Genomic DNA, 19604 nt, shown 5'->3' on the forward strand with positions numbered 1-19604 from the left:
TTTTTGGTTTTCGAGACATCGTTTCCTTTCGTGGCCTATATTAAAGGATTAGCTTACGAGTATGGTGTGATTGGAACGATTTAGTGCTTTCATTATCTACACCGTTTTTTTGAGTTCAGTTTGGTGTCTCACGATTTTCGTAGAAAACTTTATTCTCATACATAATCTCTTGCTTTACAGGGTCGTTGTATAGTCTATGGCAGATATTTTTTTGACTGTTTTTCGTCAGGAGCTGATTATCGCAGACGGGGCCATAACCATCGTATACCTGAGCTGAACTCAAAAAACGTTCAACGTGTTCTTAAAATTCGGTAATTTTGAGCTTGTACCTAGTACACAATAAAGATTTAATTGTTAACTATATATGTAAGATGGTGCTAACTGAAGTATGCCTTTGGAGGATTTTCATAGTTTGTGCGACATCTGGTGTGTGATAAATTATTAACTAAAGCATGAAAGATATTTGAGACAGTTAATATATTTCCGTATCAAACCAAACTATAAAACAATATTTATAGTACACGGTTTGATTATTGTATTTATTTATCCGTTTTCATTCATTTATTTATACGCACATTTTATTAGTTTGGTTTATACAGAAATATATACTTTTAAAAGGAAAGTCACTTTATACTTACGTTGAATACATGAAATGTAATTTTATGTGCAAGTTTCACTTTAAATTATCTATATATTTAAAACATAATATAGCTTCTAGTCAAAATCTGATCCTTTAGCTTAAAATGTTATAAAGTTAATAATATATTCAAACGCATTAATGTATGGGATATGTATGAGATTAAAAATAAAAAAGTAACACAATTTTTAGAGTTATCTAGAATCGAAGAATCACAGAAACTTTATTGAAACTCGTAACATAAGCCTCTTTACACTAAAACTAAAATAATACTGGAATAATCAAAATCTTGTATTATCTGGCATTCTCTCAAAATGTGCAATCTGATCTTGTTCCACCTTATAATCGTGGATCCACTGATTCCCTTTTCTTATTCTATTATTCCCGTCCTTCCACACTCCGGTGGGCAAATAAATCTCTCGTTCTCTAGCACCTGAGTACAACACAGGTGCTACAATAAGATCCTCACCGATAGCAAACTCATCAGCAACCACATGACACGCAGTGTCGTTATAATCCAACATCCATAACGGTCGTATCAACGGAAGCCCTGTATCCAATGCAACTTTGGCATATTTTTTCATTAGAGGAGTAACTTTCGTTTCTCTTAACAAAGTCAAACTCTTTGCCATATCCAAAACACTGTCATCCCCAAAAGTGCTTAACAACTGAGTATACCGAATTACTGGTAAAAAAGTAGCCAACTGCAACCACCTCACGTAAAGTTCCTTATCAGGGAGAAGCTCCGAGCTGTAGTTTGCATAAAAAACTGTTTCTGGGGCATCGAAATCACCCCCGACAGCCCCAGGAATCAAAAACGGGTACCCAAGAAGCCCATATGTCAAAATCGTGGGTATAACTCGCCGCAAACCCTCCCAAGACGACTCAAACTGGGGTAAAGAAACAAACGTTGGAGGTTTCGGGCGCTCAATCGCTCCATTAACCCCAAAGAGATTCACACTATTCTGCAAACTATTAACAAAAAACGTTTTATAATGATCAGGATTAATCAACGGTTTCTCGCATTGATAGTAATGAGGCATGTTGTACGCCGTTCCTAAGTCTAAATAATACGCATCAAATTTGTACTTGGCTAATACTGACTTTAGTTTCTTGACGAGCCAAGGAACGGTTCGGTTATTAGTCGGGTCCAACACCCCCGCGCTGTGTGCAGACTTGTACCGCGTCAACGCAGGAATTCTCCTGTCGCTAAACCTCTCCGAGACCAACAGTCGATTTTTAACAGCTTCTCCAAAGTTGAAACTCTCCGTCGAAATAAAAGGTTGGATCGAAAAAACAATTCTGAAACCTCTCCGGTGCATGACTTCAATCACTTCTTCCAGAGCTGGAAATCGCTCCGAGTCCACCTCGAAATCACCAACGTGTCTCTGCCAGAATTCATTGATCAGCACGTGTCCGAGTTTCAAAGCGCTCAAGACGTTCACCACGTTATCGGTGTAGTTTGAAACGGTTTCTTCAGTTAGTTCGCTTTTGGTGGTCGATGTGATCTCCCAGAGAGGCTCTGTTAGTAAAGAATTGACCACGTTCATGTCTTCGGCTTTGAGACCATCCCACAGCGCGCTGTCGACGAGATTCGAATGTAATTTCATCATGTCCGAACTCGTGCAAATACTGTAGTTTAACTGAGCTGATTTCATTAATCTGTTGACGTAGGCAAAGTCGTCGTACTTTGCTCGAAGACACAGTTCCTTGGTGTCGATCCCTGTTATGGAAACGTACAACGGAGTTTGGTCATCCACAGTTATCGCCACTCCTTTGGAACTAAGAAAATACCTCTTTAACACGTTACCGTATTCATGTTTATCAACACGTCCTGTAATAAACGGAGCGAAGTCATGATTCCCTTTCTCCAGCGGCCACGCAGACTCTGCAGTTTGACCACCACCGTACCAATGGTCGTTCGGTTGAGACAACTCAAAACAATCGGTGGGAAAAACAGAATCCCGCAAAGAAATCCATTGGAAATTATAACACTTCACCTCGGAATTAAGTTGATGGGACTGTATGTACAATCTTCCATGACCCATCCACTCGGAACAGATACTACCATCGTGTTTTTCATCACCGGGAAGACATGGTAAAGCTTGGTCGTATTTGATGGTCGTACCGAGACGAGCTCTGATGATTTCGGTCCCTTCAGAGTTGTAGATTTTCATGATTCTTTTGATTTTGTTGAATTTGATTTTTTCGAAGTACGCTTTGTGGAGGACTTGCTGGTGGTATAAGAAGTAGGCGCAGAAGATTAGAACGACGATGGTTATGAAGAGGAGGACGACGAAAATTCGGGTTTTGTAATCGGTGGTTTTCTTTTTGCGGAGGGTTGAGGGAAGCATCTGGAAATTAGAGATTCATGGATCCTGTTTTTATAATTTTAATAAATTGATTTAATGAATTGAGGCTACAAAATCGGTGTAACCTTGTCGAGCAGTGAACTGAAAATAGATAAATAAAATGAGAGAACGGGAATTTTCCGACGCCGCGCCGTATTGAACAAAGACACTTTTGTTCATCACTGCAAACATCTCTGTAACCTTTCGCATTCCACATTTGCTTGAGCAATTAATTAACAACCAATTTACTTTGACATCTCTCTGTTTGTTCATTTCATCAGCATCTTTGTCTTTAGTTAATTAACACATCAATTTAAACTATGATTTCACTCAACATGTTTTTCAGTTTAATTATGTCGTTGTAATATTAATTATGAAATTACCTGCATTTTCTCCCTGAGCAAGCTGGCCAAAGAGTTAATGGAAGTGACGGAATTCGCCGGCGAATTAGTTCCGGATTCATCTTCTGGCGGTCGCAGCATTCTTGGTGGACTTGTAACAGACTTCCTTCTCGCATTACGCAGTGGAGTTCTTTAAGACAATCATTCGTAAGGGAGAATTCAACACTGAACAGAGCGCTACACTTTCATTAGATTAAGTAGTAGAACAAGAGTCTACCACGATAATAAATCTGGTAATTGTAGTCTCATGCAAGACATTGCCTTTTGGTGCAGACCTGAAGGAAAGGAAGCTTCAATTGCAGCAAATTTGATAGCCGAATTCGTTCAAAGAGACATTCATCTTTGTTATCTGTCGGAATGTGACACTTTTGATTAAGAGAAATGAGGTAAAATCAGAACGAAACAAAAAGTGGATAAAAACGAGACCAAATTGTTGGTATACTACTAGTTTTGGTGTTATTATTTATTATTAAGAGTGACACAGGTTATTATCCTATCTGAACTCGGCACTGATCTAGACCCTTGTCTATTAAAGTTATTACAATATCCGCATCAACTGCATTTGCACTTGAGTGTATTACTAATAAAACAAAGCAACTGGAGGCGTTCCGAAGTCGGGTACCAAGAAATCCAATCTTTTAATTAAACTTACTTCTCCTTTTTCTTCGGAGCGTCGTCATTTTCATCGTCATCAATGTACCGAATTTCGTCCAAATTTACATTGCAAGAACTCATAACAATGGTTTTAAATAAATCACATCAGCGATTACACGAAAACACTCACAGACTAACGAACATTAATTCCTTATCTAATATTTATCTCTTTCTTAAGTGTATGGATAGCGGATAATGTGTCATTTTAAAAAATAAACAGTCTCGGTTAGTAGAGCTCGAGTGTCAGCACCGCGGAAAATAACTAATTAAGTTGTTGGAGTTTTCGTGATTTTTGATAATTTTCATTTAGAATTCAAATTAGTTGTTACAAGTTTTATCAATAATGGGGTCTGCGGCATTGATTTTTAGTGGATGGTGTTGGTGCCGCTGAATATGTTGATTTAAGTTTACAAATTTGGTTTTTGATAACAGTGCAGTGTGATCAAAGTGATTAAAGAAATGAGGTTTCATTGTTGTGATTTGGATTACAAATGAGCTGTGAAAATCCGATTAACCAATATTTACACCAATTAGGAGAAATGTACTAAAGACGTATGTTGAAATTTCACTCAGTTTTATTCAAATTTATCATTGGTATTTTGTTAGTATTAAAGAAAAGTTTATTATGTAAGTGTTGCGGAAAATGGGATTTTGCGCAATGAAGAAATTTTAATTTTAGTTAAAAATATCAAAGAGGGCAGCTGCATTCTTGGCAAAGTGTGATCAAAAAGAACTAATTCCTAGAAGCATTTATTAAAGTCTGTCGCAACTGTATCAAGTGTTGCCTACTGTATAAAAGTGAAACCGCTAATCTACGTGTTAAATCAGATCGCGATTAAAACCGATCAATTTACCTGCAAGATGGAAGTTCGTAGTCACTCTCTGAATCTTCTTCGACATCCTCTGCGATCTGGAAGAAGAAAATACACCTAAAAACGTTCCACCTACAACTAACTCATCAAAAAATTGACTAGAAACACCTCGAAAATCTCACTTCTCCATTACTCGAGTGAATCATTATTACAATTAGTACGTAGACGTGATATTTGATATTTCATATTCCAACAGAAATTTCCTCGGCGATTTCGCGTCATATTACATAATTTACAATTTAAAAGAGACTGAGATAATCAAGGTCGTGAAGAATTTAAGCCGCGTTTTACTAGGAGAACAAAAGTTGCTGAAATTACACCTTTGGTCGAATTACATAGTCATTACTTTTTTATTCGGTTTGTGATTTTATTTAATGACATGCAGTTATAAAAGAGCACGTGAAATGGTCGGACAAATAATTTCCTAAGGTCGAAAGTAATGAAATGATCAGATTTTGTGGTATGTTGAGTTGTTTACGTATTGATTTCTCTTATATGATTTTTCATCAACTCACCATATCAATTTTAAACATTTTCTTTTACAGGATGTGTAGACGCAACATTCCAAAATGTAAGTATTTAATATTTTTATATGTTAGGATGTACCCTTATGATTAAAACCTGTAATTTTGTTACAATTCGTAGCACAACAATAAAATTTAAGAATAATTCAACGAATGTTATTTTTTGTAGTAAGAATCATAATCCAACTGCCTGATACCCTTTTCTGACCCCTTGGCTTTGTTCATGTCGATATTTTTTGCAAATATGACTGCAGCCTTGACCTAATTTATACCTTAATTGTCGCAGATAACAATTATAAATAAGAATTTCCAGGAAAGCTGTAAAAATCGCACTAAATTAAAATAACGTTTGTTAAAATTATAAGCAAATGGAGCAGTAAAAACTTACTTTTTTCAGTATAAGCGACGCCTTAAAAGAACTTGCAATATTTTTATCACACATGGTTAAATATTTCCGTTTTTCGCACCATTTGTCAATTAAAATTAAAAAAAATTAATGGCAAAAATCAACTTCTAGGAACAATGTTTCGAATGGAGTAAATGAATGGTAGTTCATAAAACCGCGTTCCTATTTTTTATTACCTGGTTTCTCAGCAAACAATTGAGAAGATTAGATTTATGAAGTGCAACATGACAAATAAACAATTTAAAAATATTATTCCAAGTATTATTCCTTTTTACTGAAGTGAAATCAAAATCTATTTAGACGAGTTTCATCCTTTAAACTCACACTTTAAGTTAGAAAAAAATTACCAATTATCAGTTAAAGGTGCGAATTCGAGTGTAACGAACTTAACTAAAGAAAAATTTAGCAACTTGTCCATTACCACCTAAATGAATTGACAATTCTATGAGAAATATGCATTTCTCGGTATGCTGTTTTTTATTACCCATTATATGTAATCTCATTGAATATTCATGCAACGTGCCTCAGCAAAATAATTATTAACTTACTTGAACATGTTGCCGTAAAACCTGGAGATCATCTAAATTCGGCAACGAAATACTGTTCCTCCTCAGAGAGAGTCTTCTTTCTGGCGCTTCCGCCGCGTCTTCATTTTCATCACTTTTATCATCTTCCACAGTCAAAGAAGTTTCATCTTGTTTATTTTTATTAGGATCATTCGGATCCATTGGTGGTGGGTCCACTACAATTATGGGTATCTCCTCAAAATATTTGCACTTCCTTCTACTCATTTTTCTAACTACTGTTTACTAAACTACGTGATAAAAGTACAAACTGTTGCTTACATTTGTGCGTGCGATGATCTAACAATTCTTCATCTTCTCACATTAATTACAATTAGCGGCGCAATTAAAATCGCGCGTATTTACTTGTCACAAACTTGGTGGACAAATAAATATTTACTGTGATCTGTATTGGGATGAGTTTTACTTTTCACGTGATTTTTTGTGATGTTTTTGTCTGTAAGAAAAAGTGATAATTAGAATCTCACCGCCAAGAGGTGACTTACACGTGGATGAGCATTTTACGAAATAAATACAAAGAAGACGTAAATATTTGATAATTAATTTTGGTGTGCTAAGTGCTAAACACAAACTCTTTGGATCTAGGTCAGGACGAACTCCTAAAGTTTTGAGTGCTGTGGTGACATTTTGGGGTTTGGAAGTTTAAATTATATTGGCCTTGCCAGAAAACGGTGGTTTCCTCTGTGGTCTCTATTACGGGTATTTATCAATTGGAACGAAATAACGCTGTAAACTGGATTTTTGACTGCTCTTTATCAATTTTTGTGCCTTTAAATACACTCGGGGATAATGATAAGAGACTTAAAAAAATGTTGATTACTTTCAAGGATGGTTTTGGAATCAATGTTTCAAAATATTATTCAAATAAATGTTAGTTTACGCGCATTAAAATTGGAAGCCTTTAGAATCGCACTTGCATTTTTTGTGGCAAAATTTTGGGCTCCTGTATTGTTGGTTGCCTATCACATAAAATAATTTTGAAAAAATTTCGATTACGAGAGCCTTTTCTGGTTCTCTTATTATATAATTTACCTGAAAAAACTGATTTTTGACAAGCAAATTTGCTTGATACCTTCAGTGTTACTGAAACTCACCCAATTTTTTTCACTTCGCCACAACACCTGTAGGTTTACCTACATCAAAAGTGCCTACTGGCTACAATATCTTTCTCCTCCAGTAAGCCGGGCTGCAAACAAAAGGATTAACAAGTCGTTAAGATAGCCAAACAAGAAGGGCTAATATGCTTGAAAACAATAAAAACTTATGAACATTATTATTGTGCGTATTAGATAAGAAACACAAACAAAACTTACGTGAATAAGTAGTTATAATCCAAAATTTCTAACGCTCAGGAGAAATTCTGCTGTACTGTCACAACATGAATTAAGTAAATACGGCAATTTTCATATAAATTAACTTCATTAAATTAGTAACGACTTCCTACACGAACTACAGAATTGTAGTCTTATTCGTGACACGCGTGATTTGTAAGAAATAAAACTAATTATATTTTCGACTTTTTATTTCTTATTTATAAAATAAATAGAATTTCCGAACTAATCAGTAAAAAAGAGTTCTTTGTACATGCAGTGATAAACAAATAACAACCATCACTTTTTGCTCACAGTACAAATAATTAAATCCAACCAAAATTAAGGAACAGCTTGGCTTGGTTTATTAAACACTATCTGATACACTTGATCGAATGTACTAACAAAATGGACTTCTAATCCGTCTGTGATAAACGTCGCAAGATCGTTGAAATCCTTTTTGTTTTCCTCCGGAAGAATGATGCATTTAACTCCCGACCTCTTCGCCGCAATGGTCTTTTCTTTGATTCCACCAACTGGTAAGACTTTACCCATCAAAGAAATCTCCCCAGTCATGGCAACATCCTGTCGGATCGGTTCGTTTTTCGCTAGAGACAACAGTGCGGTGACTATGGTGCACCCTGCGCTGGGGCCATCTTTCGGGGTAGCTCCTTCAGGAACGTGGAGATGTAAGTGACTACAAACAGTATTAGTACGAAAAATACAAGTAAAAATGGGATAATACCTCGTTTGTAGAAATTTGTTGGTTTGGTCTAATTTGTACAAGTAGTTTCTTGCAACTGTTAATGCAATCTTCGCTGACTCCTTCATGACGTCCCCTAAGTGTCCGGTCAACTCTAAACTCCCCTCTGTTTCCTTCTCAATCATCGATTTCCTCGTAGTTGTTTCAATGTACAAAGTCGAGCCTCCCATCGCTGTCCACGCCAGCCCCATGACAACACCCGGTGGCGTTGTTGGATACATTCTCTCTTGCGAGTAAACAGGTTTTCCCACAAAGTCCCCGAGATTTTTAGCTCCGACTTCAATAAAATTCGCCTCCTCTTTTACAACTTTATACGCGACCTTTCTGACCACTTTCTCGATGTGTTTTTGTAAGTTTCTGACTCCTGACTCCCGACAGTAGCTCTTGATGAGCGTGTTTAAAGCGGAATCGTCGATTTTAATGTGTTGGTCGTTGAGACCGCTGTCTTTCATTGCTTGAGGGAGGAGGTACTTAGTGGCAATGGCGAGTTTTTCTTCGGCTACGTAACCGGACATGTCTATCATTTCCATTCTGTCTCGAAGGGGCTCCGGAATTGTATCTACGATGTTGGCGGTGCAGATGAAGAGGACTTTGGATAAGTCGACGGGGACGTCCAAGTAGTGGTCGAGGAAATTGGCGTTTTGCTCGGGGTCCAGGAGTTCCAGCAGGGCGGAGCTGGGATCGCCCGAATAGCCTCTGAAAAAGAGTTAACAATTATAATTAAGAAACCAGTAAAAAAGTTGAAGATAATTAAGGAAGTTTGTAAATATCAGTTATTTAATAAAGAAAAAACGGAGGTGCCAATTATTTGAACAAAAAATTTGCCAGCAAACAAAACAAATCAAAGCGTAAACGATTATTATTTTCGGAGAGCAACAATAATAGCAGATTTAGACAAGTTTTTCATAAGTTATTACAATAATAAACGTAATTATCGTTGTTGGAAGCAAGTCATGACTGATTTAACGTCAGTTATTAGCGATCAAAGCTACTTACTTCCCTATTTTGTCCACCTCGTCAATAAGAACCAACGGATTTTCAGTCTTCGTTTTCTTTAAGCACTGTATAACTTTCCCCGGCATGGCCCCCACGTAAGTTCGCCTGTGTCCTTTAATTTCAGCCACGTCAGTCATTCCACCGACTGAAAATCTGAAGTATTCCCGGTTAAGAGCCCTGGCGATGGACCTGGCTACAATTACACTCTCAGCTCCTTAGAAAATTAAGTTAATGTTACAATACCAATGCTGGTTTTTCCAACCCCTGGAGGTCCATGGAAACACAGAATTTTCCCTTGAGTTGAACCCTTCAACTGACTAACTGCAATGAATTCTAAAATACGGCGCTTGATGTCGTCCATTCCATAGTGGTCTTGGTCTAAAATCTCGGAAGCTCTTTGAAGATTTAGGTTTTCTTCACTGTAGATCCCCCAGGGAAGCGACGTCAGCCAGTCTAAATAATTCCGTGTAACACTAAACAAAGAGTGAAAAAGAAATCACGAAGAGAGTTAAAACCTACTTAAACTCAGAACTGTGACTCTCCAGAAAATTCAGTTTGTTTAGTTCTTCCTCAATGACGGAGTTTACAGCTTCTGGTAAAACTTTATCTTTGATTCTCTCTCGGAACTTCTCTCCCACCGCGTCCTTATCTTCTTTCTCCAGTCCCAGTTCCTTTTTGATGACTTTGAGTTGTTCTTGCAAGATGTACTTCCGGTGATGTTGCTTCACTTTCTCTTCTACTTCTTTCCCGATTTTCTGTTGTAACTTTGACAGTTCCAACTCTTTCTTCAGAAGAGAAAGTGACAACATCAATCTCTTGGGAATCTAGCAAAAAAAAACTCCATAGTTCGTAAAAAAATAGTGTCCATACTTACATCCATCTCCTCCAAGACTTCTTGCAGTTCTTTAGCTTCAGCGGCGGTGAGCGCCGCCCCCAAATCGCTAAGATAAACCGGATTGTCCACAACCCTCTGCCCTTGGTGCATCATTTGTTGAAGACTATCCCGATAAATCGAATTCAAACTAATGATATCACGTATTGTCTTAATAACTTCGTGAGTCAAAGCTTTTACTTCTTCAGTTTGTTTGAATTTATTGTGGACAACATTCTCAACTTCCGCCATCAAGAACATGTCTTTCAATGCCTCCTTTGGATCTTTCTTCTCTTCAGGTTTTTCGGAGGGTTTAGCTTCGGCAGTTTTCTTCACGCGGTTGTTCCTGGGTTTTCTGCGGCGCTTTTCTACGTCGGTTTCCTCTACAAATACGTTCATTGTTGTTTTAAAGAGTGGAAATGTGAGTTTCATTTCTGCAGCAAAAGGGGGCTGCTTATAGTGATAAATATAAGCAAATTAAATGTTACTGGGTGATTTAGTTAAACAAGAATTTTTGTGAATGTGTAGTTGATACCTACCTTTGACTTCTTCTTGATCAATATCCAGGATTTGGCCAGTGATTTTAATTCTACGATGCGCCATGACCACAAGTCTTAATCGGTCCCCTAGATCTTGCATTTCATGGATTTGAGCAAAAACTCCAACATTGTAAACATCATTTACGTTATCCACAACTTCAGAATCATTCTCTTCACTTTTCTTTAGGAAAATACCGCAGTAAGGTTGGTTCAACTTCACTTTTCGTCGAATCAACTCAATTAACGTAGGGTGGGTCAACTAAAAGCTAATTTAAATGACACGGACTTTGGATTCTAATATTTACCTCAATTAATTTGATGAATCTAGGAAAAACGATGTTCCGATTGATTGCTATGACGGGGACGTGGGGCCATACTTCAGGAACAGCCACAGTCGCTGGTAACTGCGTGTTGTAAGAGGCATCTTCACCAGGGGGGCGCCCTTCGCCGTCGGAGTCATCTTTAGAACTGAAGAATCGGGCACCAACACCTAACGTTTTAAAAGTGGAATTGTGCGCTTTTACAGCAAATTTAGGTTTAAACTGTTCGTTCCTCAAGACAAGATACGGGCATGCCGAAAGTGGGGTTAAACCGCTCGATGTACACACATGAAAACTTCTAGAATTGAGACGCCACGAACGAGAAAAATTACGTGAATGTGTTAACGCCCGGGACAAATAGGACATGTTTATGCGAACAATCGGGACATTAAAAATTATTTAAAAAAATGAAAACATTCGAGAATTTTTTCGTTGCGAAACGTCACAGCTGGGGACTGTCAGATTTGGTGCCAACATTACGAGTGGAATTCCCCAATGAACAAACGCTGAATTTTGAAAAAAAATTGTTTTGGACCCAACGACTTTTTTTGTTTTTTTTTAAGAACAGGTTTGCAAATGAACATGACTCGTTCAAAGTATGTAATACTTTTATTTCTTAAATTTAGTACAAGACGATATAAACTACACTTCTGCGTAATTATACAATATTAAATATAAAAATGTTAAGCCCTCAATGACACGAACTGTTGAAATACTTCCAGAATATGAGGATCCAAATCTTGCGTAAACAGCAAAGTCTCCAACGTGGAACTGTACTTCTGAACTTGTTCGTGATGCTGCAACAACCCATCAAATTAAACAATTTCGATTTATCTCGATAAAACTCACCGCTAAAAACACTTCTTGTAACCTTCCAATAGTCCATTTATACCAATGCGTGGCGTAGTCTCTCCCATCAGTGTCGCACCTCACCAAATGCTCAGACAGAATCATAATAAACCGTTGAAAAATAATCAAAAAAAGATTCTTCTGATCAGCTTGTGCCGCTTCCAGTTTCTCTTCCATTCTTTCAACGTACTCCTCCGTTGGTTTTTCGGAGTCCGACTGTTTCTTCTTGGAATCCTCATCTTCCGACTCGCTCTCGCTGCTTTCAGCACGTGCTAACTTTTCTCTAGCTTCAGCTAATTCTCCACCTAACTTAATAACATGTCTGTTCATTTTCTTAATGGTTAAGTGGAGGACTTCCCATAGATACGTCTTGGTGAATTCCCCGGTCATCTCTTTAGAGAAAATCCAATTGGCAACGGCTGAACACTCAACGATTTGGATCTTCAACATTTTGTCCACCAGCACGACCATCATTTGTTGGTGGTGGTGCCACAATTCAAACATGTTTCTTAAGACACATATTTGGGCTTCTTCCGACTCTGCTAAAATCTAAACAAACGTGAAATTGAGTTCTCATGAAACTGTCGCGTACCTTAAAAACGTAAAGAAACTTCGATATCGCCGCGAAGCTATGAGAGAAACTCTTAGAGCCCAAATTAAGCAACGTCTGCACGAAGACGTCGATTTTCAGCGGATTGAATCTGCTGTCAGTCTCTTCCTCCGATCGAGGATTTGGAAGATCTTTCAACACGCCAAGGACTTCTTCAGGGGTGCATTTCTGGCGAATCGACACTACCAGTTGATGTGCGGCGGAGGTACCAGGAAGGGACGCTGAAATTATGAGGGAATGCGTGAAATTAAAGGAAATGTGCACAAAAGAATGATGCATTTTCCACCACTTGAAGACCTAAGAGCCTGTATTCGTTATGCATGAAAAAAATTTCATAATTTAGGAAAGTTTCACCATCGCAGGAAAGTACTGTTGCTGTACGTTTTTTTCACAATTCGTATGATTTTACTGATGCACGGCTTGAATTAATTCTTGTGCTACTTAAAAAACTTAAAGAGCAGGCATCTCAAGGTCGGTCTTTATTAAGTAATAATAATAAAATTACGTTTTAGAATGATTTAAAGGAACTTCGCGCAGGAAGACCGGAACTGTAGTGTAGCTCTCATTTATGTAACATTACGCACAATTTTCATGACAAGCTCACTGAAGCAAGAATTACAAGAATTAGACACTTTCGTATCAACTTTTCCTACGTAATTATAAAATGTACAGGTTTTCCTTCTGTACCAATTATGTCAAGCTTGTTATGATTGTTCACGTGTTTCGCCGCTTCAAACAATTGTAATCTTCGTCATGTAACATGCACTTTCATTATTGTTTTTCGTTTCGAAACCCACGAGCGTGAAGATGCGAATTTCAGATACAAACACACGAATTCATATACGCTTTTTTCGTAGCGAGCAATTAAGTTCAAGGTAGAAGGTTATTCGGCGAATTTTCCCTTTAAATTTCCCTACGAAACCAAGGACAGTTAGAAGCAGCGAACAATCATCTCAAGTTTCACAAGTGCGAGATGTTATCAGCTTTAATGAATTTGTGCAATAAAAATGAAAATATTTTATTACAGGGCCTAATTTTACGCAAATAGGGTCTTAGGTAATGAGGACGGAAAACGTGACTTTCAATCTGAATAAGATAGGAAATTCGAGATAAAAAAAACGGGCAAAAATCACTGCCGACAATCAAATATTTGAAATAGGCAAAAAACTGATCGTTACATAATAATATAAGTCCTCCCAACTCAACAATTTCTTCTGTATAATAATAATTTGACTAAAAAACTGACATGTTAGAGTTGCGTATTTCATTAGTCTAAAAACGAAAATAAATCACCAAAACCTCAGCCGATGACAATAATTATAAAACGAAGATGATCCCAAGATATTGGTTAACAATTTTAACAAACAATGAAGCTGTAAAGTTTATCAAGATCTTACAACAATAAACAAATCATAATAGCCCAGTGAAAACCATTTTTAATAATAATTAAAAAATCCCAGGCCCAGTGTCATTATTTTACAATGGACAAGGTCAGATTTAACTATCCACATAAAAATATAAATTGAAGAAAAATCCCGAACTTCATTATATTAATCAAATTATTTTTAATGAGGTCGTTTTTTGGACAACTATTGTATGTAATTCGAAAATTAGCAAGTAGAATTACCACAAAACGTTTATTTTAATTATCAGATGCGAATTAAAATTCGGATAATCTTGGCATCTTTCTAAATGAGGTAATATTATTATTGCACACACGTAAAAATATAATTATTGTTCATCAGTGCGCAGAAAAGCAGACAATTGTGCTAGGAAATATCTATGTTGAAAGCTTCTAGGATCATCGGTGGGGTTCTTGAGTAGAGCGAAAACTTAGTCAGTGATGGTAGATCGTGGGTGACATGTGCAGAGCGCGGGTGCCCAATAATCATGGGATACTTAACACTTTTTTGTCTTTTTTACTACTTGGTAAGTTCAGATTACATCATTACCAATCTCATTTCTAACTTTCAGATAATTAAACCTTGCGAAGTATCATCAATTACCACAAGAGTGGATCATCAACGCGTGCGAAACTTTCGTCGGCACATTGATACGCCGCAGTTCACCGATTGGGAATTAGGTCTTCGTGAATCAGTTCATCAGGCTCTTTTACGGGAACACTACACCGAGCCAACTCTCCGCGAGCAACTCCTGGAGGCTCCCTTTTTAGGGAGACAAAACCATGCGAGCCCTTTCGGTGACATCGCAGTGTTAGCAAGAGGACAACTTTACGTAACCGCTGAGGGTTTTAAATTCCTCCAGGACTCGGATCAGGACGAGTGTAATGATTGTCATAATCCGAGATGCGCGGAATCTCCTCAGTGTCATCTTTGGAAAAGTTTGGGACATCATCATAAACTCCTCGCGCTGTGGACTGTTAAGAGGATACGACACAGAGACCCTCAGTATGGCCACGTGTTTGAGTTAGAATACACAATATCACCGATTACTTCAGAAATTAACGAAGAACTAGTCCGGAGACACGGATATATCAATTATAATGTCCCTGGTCACATTTTCGTGATAAGAAGCAACCCTCGTGCGTCTTCCACGAATTACTTGAGCGGGGATAAATGGTACAAGAATCAACCAGTGGAGCAGAACGAAGATCACAAAGAGACCGGAAGCGGTCACTTTAAACCAGGGATCTTGATCGGCGTCGGACCTGACGGTTTCAAACACGTATTGCATAGTTTTCCCGGATTCTATTCGTCTTATCATCCGCAGAATCAGTACAACGATCACACTACGATTGATCCGAAAGAGTACGAATTATACAAAAAACTGATAGAATCTCTAGCGTCTAAAACCTCGAACGTACCTCACCGGTTCTCACCAACTGACAAGACAACTGTTAAACCAACTTACGTTACCACCCTCGTGCCGCAAACGACGTTTATACAGACCACCGATGGTCATCTAGTACCGCTGACCCAAAATACGTTAGCACCAACTACTATCAAGTTCCCGTCAACGAAAGTGACGAAGTACTCAGAACCTGATTTGTTTTATCAAACAACAACGCAGGTACCAACGCCGCAACCGCCAAAACCGATTACAATGCCGGTAACAACAGTACATTATTACACACCAGTAGATATACCAACGTCGCCGAAAGTCACAGCGACAACGTCCAAACCTACGAGGAAAACAACGGTACCAGACTTTGATATTTTTACAACGGAGTACAACACCATACCGATCACAACTGAGCAGTTTGAGGTACGACCAGTCACAGCAACGACGCCCAAACCAACGAAAAAGACAACATTACCAGACTTTGATGTTTTTACAACGCGGTACAACAAAGTCACGGTACCCATTACAACGCAAGCTGAGCAGTTTGAGGTACGACCACTCACATCGACGGAACCGATGCACCCTGTGACTGAAGTTCCGATCAGAACAAGTCCGAAGGGTACAAATGAGCAGCTACCGCCTCCGGACAGAAAGGAAACGACAGTTCCGTACGGTTCCAGTACTGTGACTCAACCTTCAATCACAGAGAAATTCACGCCGAGGCACGAAACAACTACTGTTATTGAAAAAGTTCCTTACACTGAACAGAGAACTACAATTCTCGTACCGGTTAGTACCACTGAGGAGCAACGAAGTACAACGGGAGGTACAACTCTCTATACCGTTACAGCGGCGAATCCCACGACAATCCACCAGAGACAACAAAGTACAACGGGAGGTACAACTCTCTATACAGTTACAGCGCCGAATCCTACGACAATCAGGCAGGGACAACAAAGCACAACGGGAGGTACAATTCTCTACACTGTTCCAGCGCCGAATCCTACGACAATCAGGGAGGTACAACAAAGTACAACATCGGGAAGTACGACGATCAGACAACCAACGATCACAACTGGAAGAGTTCCCTCAGTTTATGAATCTACGACTCCCGTGTTTACAGTTTTCGCCTCAAAACCGACGACTCTTTTCGGATATACTTTTGATACCTCAACCAAAGCTGGTACTACCACGAACACATTAGTTCCGACTACCAACCACTTACCAAGTACCCAAATTGTGAAGTTTCCGACCACTACTTCAGTGTACTACTTTGAGAGCGAACCGACGATCACAGAAGGTACGACTTTACCACAATCAACTCAATCAAATCTACCAACGACCGTTGTGGAGACAACACCGGCGCGTGTCACGGCACTTTCAACAGTGAAAACAACTAGAAAAAGAGTACCGATCGCTTCGTCAACCACAGATGACTTTTTGGTGGTTTCCGATAATGAAAAGCCTCCAAAAATCACGGATTCGAAGAAAGACTTTGATGAGGACGATATTTTCGGTACTGCGGCAGTGAAAACAACGACCGAACTTCCACAAATGACAACAAAGCGGGTTATTCAGTCAGACATATCGAAGGCGTTGTTCGGTGGTCGTCGTTCCAAGCAAATTAAACACAGCTCGAAAGTGACAAAACGACCGGTTTCTAATACTACTAAAATCATTTATAATAATTTCTACTCTCCTGGAAGGAAGCGTACGATTGTTAGTACCACAACTGGACCGTCGACGGAACAAAGTTATAGTACTTCTATCAGTTTCGAGATAAATAAGAGAGATGGAACGAAATCGCAGGTCGAGCCAACAGTGAGAGCCGACGTTCAAGAAACTGAACTCACTGACTATAAGATTTACAAAGGGGTATCGTCGACGACGGAAAAAACTCGTGAAACTAAGAAAGCCTTTGATGATATAGCTTTGCAGTTGGTGAATCATGCTAGGAGTATCGATTATCTGAACCGGAAAACAACGCGACAACCAAAGTATAGAAGAAGGAGCTTCACTGCTAGAAGAAAAAGTCTAAGAAGAGTGAATGTAGATGATGAAAAAAAGAAAGATACAGTTTAAGCAGTATTCAAGTTGAAGCCTCTGTGATATAAAAGGTGGTCGATTTTTATTATGTTCTGCTCTAATGGTACACCCAAAAAAGTTTTATATTATTTATTGTTAAGTTTGCTACTTCTTGTGTTGCAAAAATAGTCAAGAAGCTTCCAAATAGTGTAACAATTTTATTTTTGGTATTAAAATAAATATTTAATGTCGTTAAGATGATAAAAAAGCATAATTGGGAATTTTTTGTGAAAAAAAAGTTATATAATCAACTAATCCGTTTGTTCAATCGATTGAATAATCAAAACGTTTTTTAATGAAAAACTTACCGGCTCCTTCCTTCGCGTATTTGTAGTCTGGTTCTGGCTTGACTGGTATGAAGCAGCTGAAGGAATCAGGTAAGATCTCCCTAATTCTTTGGTGGTAAGACATTCTAAAAAATAAATTGCAGTCGCTTTGTTATCAAATTTATCACTAACCAACCTCATTGCCTTTAACATAGTTTCTCTAATAAACTTCGGCTTGGGATGTTCCAAATCAAGCGTCAAACAACTATCCCAATCCTCCCAAGACCATCTAAACTGAAAGTTGCTCAAATGGTAAGAAAACCAACAAACAAATCTATCAAAACAAGACACGTTCATAGAATCAATCCTCATAAAAAGCATTTCCGTGGCTTGAGCTAACACTTGAGGCATTGTTGAAGGCTGCAACTTGCATAACTCTATCAAAATAGCTCCATAAGCAATCTCGAGATATCGCGGCGTGGGCATGTGAAATAATTCGGCGAATATACACTCGACTATGCAGTATTCTAGCGGGATTTTTAACTTGTACGGGAAGTTGAGGAGATGAGCAGCACAATCTTTTCTCTCTAGATGATACATTTCAATGATTGAATGAAGGTGCTCTTCTATCAAAAACCGTTCAATTGAATGAGCACCTGGTAGAATTGGACCTTCTGGACAATCTGTGTAATCAAAAAGACGGAACACAACCCAAGGCATTGGATACTGGTAAGAGTCATGATGAGGGGGTGGTAAAATTGATGGTAAACTGTGTTGCAAAGCTTCACAGAGGATGGAATCAAACGCTAGATAAGGTCTTGGGATGTGTTTTTCAGCCCAGTTGTCCTGTCTGAGCTTCCTTATCTGTGACCATAGACAATCTAGATATTCTTCTTGGGGGTGAGGAGTATCCACAGCCCAAACTCTTAAGGCATTATGATGCTTCTTGGCTCTTTTATTCAGAAAAACTTCAATTTGTACTAGTAAGTGTTCCAGAGATTGCTCCTTTTTTTCATATAGCTCGCGCCCTACCCAAGGGAGGGTGCTCAGGATGGCAAAAACGTACCAATCGCGACGTACCTATTAAAAACGAATAAAGATATGTATAAAAAAAATTACGACGTCATACTTGAGGGACATTGTCCTCATTAGCTGCATCAATCATATTATCCAACAACTGAAGAAGAGACGGTGCGGAAACTACGTGACAGTTCACCAAGTCGGCCAAGAACCTGAGTGCATAGCGGGCTGCATCCCACTTGCAATTCTTAAGAGACTCTTTAAAATTCTTCACCATGTACTCTACAAAATCGCCTCCAAAATTATAATTCTTCACGTTCAGCAAACCAACTAAAGTCGTATAAATCGTGCATTTCTCTGGCATTTTTATAGCACAGTCAGTCAAAATTCTTAAAATCTTCACGCGGAACGTCGACAAATCCGCTTCTAGCACGCTGGCCAAGCCCTCCAAGTTCGACTCAAGAGAGGATGTGCTCTTCTCGCCAACACGTAAAATTAGAGACTCCAAACGGTCTTCTATTTCTTGGTTTTCAGAAACTCTTCTGCGTTTTCGGTAGGCACGGTCTAAAATGGGGGTTGTTTAACTACAGAAGAATGAGTGGACACTGAGGGGCTTACCATAACCGTCCTCCTCCTCGTGGGGTCGTCTACGACTCATTTTCACTCAAATAAATACACGAAAACTAAAATTATTAACGCTGTCCCATTTATTAACCACAAAATCGGCTTCGACGCCGTCACGCA

At 38.5% G+C, this 19604-nt stretch overlaps 4 protein-coding genes across 7 annotated transcripts; 1 reads left to right on the forward strand and 3 right to left on the reverse strand.

Moving 5' to 3' along the window:
• Positions 1–822: 822 nt before the first annotated feature.
• On the reverse strand, positions 823–7827 carry LOC148173113 (alpha-galactosidase MYORG). Of its 3 annotated transcripts, XM_088039230.1 has the most exons (7): positions 7743–7818; positions 7524–7615; positions 6691–6865; positions 6394–6587; positions 4898–4953; positions 3372–3519; positions 823–2991 (listed from the first exon to the last, which is right to left on the reverse strand). In XM_088039230.1, the coding sequence occupies exons 4-7, from the start codon at positions 6571–6573 to the stop codon at positions 919–921; spliced, it is 2457 nt and encodes an 818-aa protein (XP_087895356.1). In that variant the 5' UTR covers positions 6574–6587; positions 6691–6865; positions 7524–7615; positions 7743–7818; the 3' UTR covers positions 823–918. The 3 variants fall into 3 exon arrangements, with proteins under 3 accessions (XP_087895356.1, XP_087895355.1, XP_087895357.1); XM_088039229.1 differs by having other exon boundaries at positions 6394–6865; positions 7743–7827; XM_088039231.1 differs by lacking the exons at positions 4898–4953; positions 6394–6587; positions 6691–6865; positions 7524–7615; positions 7743–7818 and adding an exon at positions 4042–4177.
• Positions 7828–7933: 106 nt separating this feature from the next.
• Positions 7934–11706, reverse strand: Lon (lon protease homolog, mitochondrial). Of its 2 annotated transcripts, none has more exons than XM_088039184.1 (8): positions 11214–11706; positions 10909–11167; positions 10373–10752; positions 10018–10322; positions 9742–9971; positions 9499–9691; positions 8485–9198; positions 7934–8436 (listed from the first exon to the last, which is right to left on the reverse strand). In XM_088039184.1, exons 1-8 carry the CDS (start codon positions 11592–11594, stop codon positions 8082–8084), a joined length of 2817 nt encoding a protein of 938 aa, XP_087895310.1. In that variant the 5' UTR covers positions 11595–11706; the 3' UTR covers positions 7934–8081. The 2 variants fall into 2 exon arrangements, with proteins under 2 accessions (XP_087895310.1, XP_087895309.1); XM_088039183.1 differs by having other exon boundaries at positions 10373–10803.
• A 112-nt stretch (positions 11707–11818) lies between these two features.
• Cbp80 (Nuclear cap-binding protein subunit 1) lies at positions 11819–19570 on the reverse strand. Its single transcript, XM_088038173.1, has 7 exons — positions 19479–19570; positions 18970–19424; positions 18037–18920; positions 17883–17986; positions 12670–12908; positions 12078–12626; positions 11819–12025 (listed from the first exon to the last, which is right to left on the reverse strand). The coding sequence occupies exons 1-7, from the start codon at positions 19516–19518 to the stop codon at positions 11912–11914; spliced, it is 2385 nt and encodes a 794-aa protein (XP_087894299.1). The 5' UTR covers positions 19519–19570; the 3' UTR covers positions 11819–11911.
• LOC148173116 (uncharacterized) lies at positions 14509–17824 on the forward strand. The gene is made up of 2 exons (XM_088038172.1): positions 14509–14616; positions 14662–17824. The coding sequence occupies exons 1-2, from the start codon at positions 14578–14580 to the stop codon at positions 17569–17571; spliced, it is 2949 nt and encodes a 982-aa protein (XP_087894298.1). The 5' UTR covers positions 14509–14577; the 3' UTR covers positions 17572–17824.
• Positions 19571–19604: the final 34 nt, after the last annotated feature.

This window comes from Gnatocerus cornutus, chromosome 6, assembly GCF_029298725.1.
Source record: "Gnatocerus cornutus isolate USDA-ARS CGAHR chromosome 6, icGnaCorn1.1, whole genome shotgun sequence".
Taxonomy (NCBI): Eukaryota; Metazoa; Arthropoda; class Insecta; order Coleoptera; family Tenebrionidae; genus Gnatocerus; species Gnatocerus cornutus.